The sequence below is a fragment of the Oncorhynchus masou genome, chromosome 13, assembly GCF_036934945.1.
Source record: "Oncorhynchus masou masou isolate Uvic2021 chromosome 13, UVic_Omas_1.1, whole genome shotgun sequence".
Classification (NCBI taxonomy): domain Eukaryota; kingdom Metazoa; phylum Chordata; class Actinopteri; order Salmoniformes; family Salmonidae; genus Oncorhynchus; species Oncorhynchus masou.
The window spans coordinates 351,984-356,260 of record NC_088224.1 but is presented as its reverse complement, the minus strand read 5'-3'; the positions used below and the strand labels follow the sequence as shown (position 1 = coordinate 356,260).

The window sequence follows — 4,277 nt, the reverse complement described above, 5'->3', positions numbered from 1 at the left end:
CCAGTGTAATGTGTGTGTGTGTGTGTGTGTGTGTGTGTGCCAGTGTGTGTGTGTGTGTGTGTGTGTGTGTGTGTGCCAGTGTAATGTGTGTGTGTGCCAGTGTAATGTGTGTGTGTGTGTGTGTTCCAGTGTAATGTGTGTGTGTGTGTGTGTGCCAGTGTGTGTGTGTGTGTGTGTGTGTGTGTGTAATGTGTGTGTGTGTGTGTGTGTGTGTGTGTGCCAGTGTAATGTGTGTGTGTGTGTGTGTGTGTGTGTGTGTGTGTGTGTGTGTGTGTGTGTGTGTGTGTGTGTGTGTGTGTGTGTGTGTGTGTGTGTGTGTGTGTGTGTGCCAGTGTAATGTGTGTGTGTGTGTGTGTGTGTGTGTGTGTGTGTGTGTGTGTGTGTGCCAGTGTAATGTGTGTGTGTGTGTGTGTGTGTGTGTGTGTGTGTGTGTGTGTGTGCCAGTGTAATGTGTGTGTGTGTGCCAGTGTAATGTGTGTGTGTGTGTGTGCCAGTGTAATGTGTGTGTGTGTGCCAGTGTAATGTGTGTGTGTGTGCCAGTGTAATGTGTGTGTGTGTGTGTTTTAGTTACAGTGCAGAAGTAAAACAATGAATCCTGTAGACTTTTCACAGTGTTCAGTTCAACATAATCAGCTCCCTAAATAACCCACAGCAGCCGTTACAATGCTGCTTCTTAACACAGACAAAGTGAGGAAAGTAGTTTTGTTACTCTGTGCCTTTGGCAGTAAAGAGCACATTTTTAACCTGAAAACAATTATAAAGCAGGAACCGTTTCCTAACTGGAGACATACATATTCCCTCAAGTCAATACTTGTGTTATTGGCAGAGTGTGTGAGGGTAGGATGCCCCCCCATCCCTCTCTCTGTCCCTCTCTCTCTCTGTCTCTCTCTCTCTCTGTCTCTCTCTATCTCTCCCTGTCTCTCTCTGTCTCTCTCTATCTCTCCCTGTCTCTCTCTGTCTCTCTCTCTCTCTCTGTCTCTCTCTCTCTCTCTCTCTTCCCCATCACTCTCTCTCTCTTTCTCTCTCTCTGTGTCTCTCTCTCTCCCCCTCTGTCTCTCTCTTCCCCATCACTCTCTCTCTCTCTCTCTCTCTCTTCCCCCATCACTCTCTCTCTCTCTCTCTTTCTCTCTCCCCCTCTGTCTCTCTTCCCCATCACTCTCTCCCTCTCTCTCTCTCTGTCTCTCTCTCTCTCTCTGTCTCTCTCTCTTCCCCATCACTCTCTCTCTTTCCCCCCTGTCTCCCTCTCTCTCTTCCCCATCCATCCCTCTCTCTCTCTCTGTCTCTCTCTCTAGCCCTCTGTCTCTCTCTTCCCCATCCCCATCCCTCTCTCTCTCTCCTCCCTCCCTCCCTCCCTCCCACCCTCCCTCCCTCCCTCCCTCCCTCCCTCCCTCCCTCTATCTCTCGCTCTCTCCCCCTCTCTGTGTGGATGAGTTTATGTAGTTGATGTATTTTAAACTCACCTCTCATCCCGTGCCATCCTGGCCTCTTCCATTTTGTCCACATAGTCTCGACTGTGTTTGTTCCTCTCTTCTCTCTCTATCCTCTGCAGTCTCTCCTCTCTCTCTGCCCGACGTCTCTCTCTCTCGGCCGACAGGGACTCCTGATGCTGTCTGTAGGAGGAGGAGAGGAGACCACCCAGAGAAGACCTGAGGAGGGGAGAGACATGGGGGGATAGAGAGAGAGAGAGAGAGAGAGAGGGGAGAGAAAAAGAGAGATAATGAAAGAGAGAGAAAGAGAGAGAGAAAGAGTGAGAAAGGAAGAGATAGGGAGAGACAGGGAGATACAGGGGGAGAAAGGAAGAGACAGGAAGAGACAGGGAGAGACAGGGAGAGAAAGGAAGAGACAGGGAGAGAAAGGGAGAGACAGGGAGAGAAAGGAAGAGACAGGGAGAGACAGGGAGAGAAAGGAAGAGACAGGGAGAGAAAGGAAGAGGCAGGAAGAGACAGGAAGAGACAGGGAGAGACAGGGAGATACAGAGAGAGACAGGGAGTAAAGGAAGAGACAGGAAGAGACAGGGAGAGACAGGGAGAGAGAGGGAGAGAAAGGAAGAGACAGGGAGAGACAGGGAGAGACAGGGAGAGAAAGGAAGAGACATGGAGAGACAGGGAGAGACAGGGAGAGAAAGGGAGAGACACGGAGAGACAGGGAGAGACAGGAAGAGACAGGGAGAGACGGGGGGAGAAAATGAGACAGGGAGAGACGGGGGGAGAAAGGAAGAGACAGGGAGAGACAGGGAGAGACAGGGAGAGAAAGGGAGAGACAGGAAGAGAAAGGGAGAGACACAGAGAGACAGGGAGAGACAGGGGAGAAAGGAAGAGACAGGGAGAGACGGGGTGAGAAAAGATGAGACAGGAAGAGACAGGGAGAGACGGGAGAGAAAGGGAGAGACAGGGAGAGACGGGGAGAGACGGGGAGAGAAAGGAAGAGACAGGAAGAGACAGGGAGAGACGGGGAGAGAAAGAGAGAGACAGGAAGAGAAAGGGAGAGACACGGAGAGATGGGGGAGAAACGTAGAGACAGCGAGAGACAGGAAGAGACAGGGAGAGACAGGGAGATACAGGGGGAGAAAGGAAGAGACAGGAAGAGACAGGGAGAGACAGGAAGAGACAGAGAGAGACAGGGAGAGACAGAGAGAGACAGGGGGAGAAAGGAAGAGACACGGACAGACGGGGGAGAAAGGTAGCGACAGGGAGAGACAGGAAAAGACAGAGAGAGACAGGGAGATACAGGGGAGAAAGGAAGAAACAGGAAGAGACAGGGAGAGACAGGAAGAGACAGGGAGAGACAGGGAGATAAAGGAAGAGACAGGGAGAGACAGGGAGAGACAGGGAGAGACGCGGGAGAAAGGTAGAGACAGGTAGAGACAGGGAGATACAGGGGGAGGAAGGAAGAGACAGGAAGAGACAGCGAGAGACAGGGAGACAGAGGGAGAGAAAGGAAGAGACAGGAAGAGACAGCGAGAGACAGGGAGACAGAGGGAGAGAAAGGAAGAGACAGGAAGAGACAGGGAGAGACAGGGAGATAAAGGAAGAGACAGGGAGAGACAGGGAGAGACAGGGAGAGACGGGGAGATAAAGGAAGAGACAGGGAGAGACAGGGAGAGACGCGGGAGAAAGGTAGAGACAGGAAGAGACAGCGAGAGACAGGGAGACAGAGGGAGAGAAAGGAAGAGACAGGAAGAGACAGCGAGAGACAGGGAGAGAAAGGAAGAGACAGGGAGAGACAGGGAGAGACGGGGGGAGAAAGGAAGAGACAGGGAGAGACGGGGGAGAAAGGAAGAGACAGGGAGAGACGGGGAGAGAAAGGGAGAGACAGGAAGAGAAAGGGAGAGACACGGAGAGAGACACAGAGAGACACGGAGAGAGACACGGAGAGACAGGGAGAGACAGGGGGAGAAAGGAAGAGACACGGAGAGAGACACGGAGAGAGACACAGAGAGACACGGAGAGAGACACGGAGAGACAGGGAGAGACAGGGGGAGAAAGGAAGAGACACGGAGAGACGGGGGAGAAAGGTAGAGACAGGGGGAGAAAGGAAGAGACAGGAAGAGACAGGGAGAGACAGGGAGAGAGAGGGAGAGAAAGGAAGAGACAGGAAGAGACAGGGAGAGACAGGGAGAGACAGGGAGAGACAGGGAGAGACAGGGAGAGACAGGGGGAGAAAGGAAGAGACAGGGAGAGAGAGGGAGAGAAAGGAAGAGACACGGAGAGAGACACGGAGAGAGACACAGAGAGACACGGAGAGACAGGGAGAGACAGGGGGAGAAAGGAAGAGACACGGAGAGACGGGGGAGAAAGGTAGAGACAGGGGGAGAAAGGAAGAGACAGGAAGAGACAGGGAGAGACAGGGAGAGAGAGGGAGAGAAAGGAAGAGACAGGAAGAGACAGGGAGAGACAGGGAGAGACAGGGAGAGACAGGGAGAGAGAGGGAGAGAAAGGTAGAGACAGGGAGAGACAGGGAGAGAGGGAGAGAAAGGAAGCAACAGGGAGAGACAGGGAGAGAAAGGAAAAGACAGGAAGAGACAGGGAGAGACAAGGAGAGACAGGGAGAGACAGGGAGAGAGAGGGAGAGAAAGGAAGAGACAGAGAGAGACAGGGAGAGAAAGGAAGAGACAGGAAGAGACAGGGAGAGACAGGGAGAGACAGGAAGAGACAGGAAGAGACAGGGAGAGACAGGGAGAGAGAGGGAGAGAAAGGAAGAGACAGGGAGAGACAGGGAGAGAAAGGAAGAGACAGGGAGAGATGGGGGAGAAAGGAAGAGACAGGGAGAGAAAGGAA

The 4,277-nt window shown here is 52.8% G+C and overlaps 1 protein-coding gene across 1 annotated transcript in view; it reads right to left on the bottom strand.

Annotated features, from left to right (window-relative positions):
• LOC135551646 (FH1/FH2 domain-containing protein 3-like) overlaps positions 1-4,277 on the bottom strand; it is a 187,084-nt gene that overhangs the window by 63,088 nt on the left and 119,719 nt on the right. Inside the window, exon 13 of the mRNA XM_064982828.1 lies at positions 1,461-1,646. Coding sequence (XP_064838900.1) covers positions 1,461-1,646 — 186 coding nt within the window. The remainder of the gene's footprint in view (positions 1-1,460; positions 1,647-4,277) is intronic.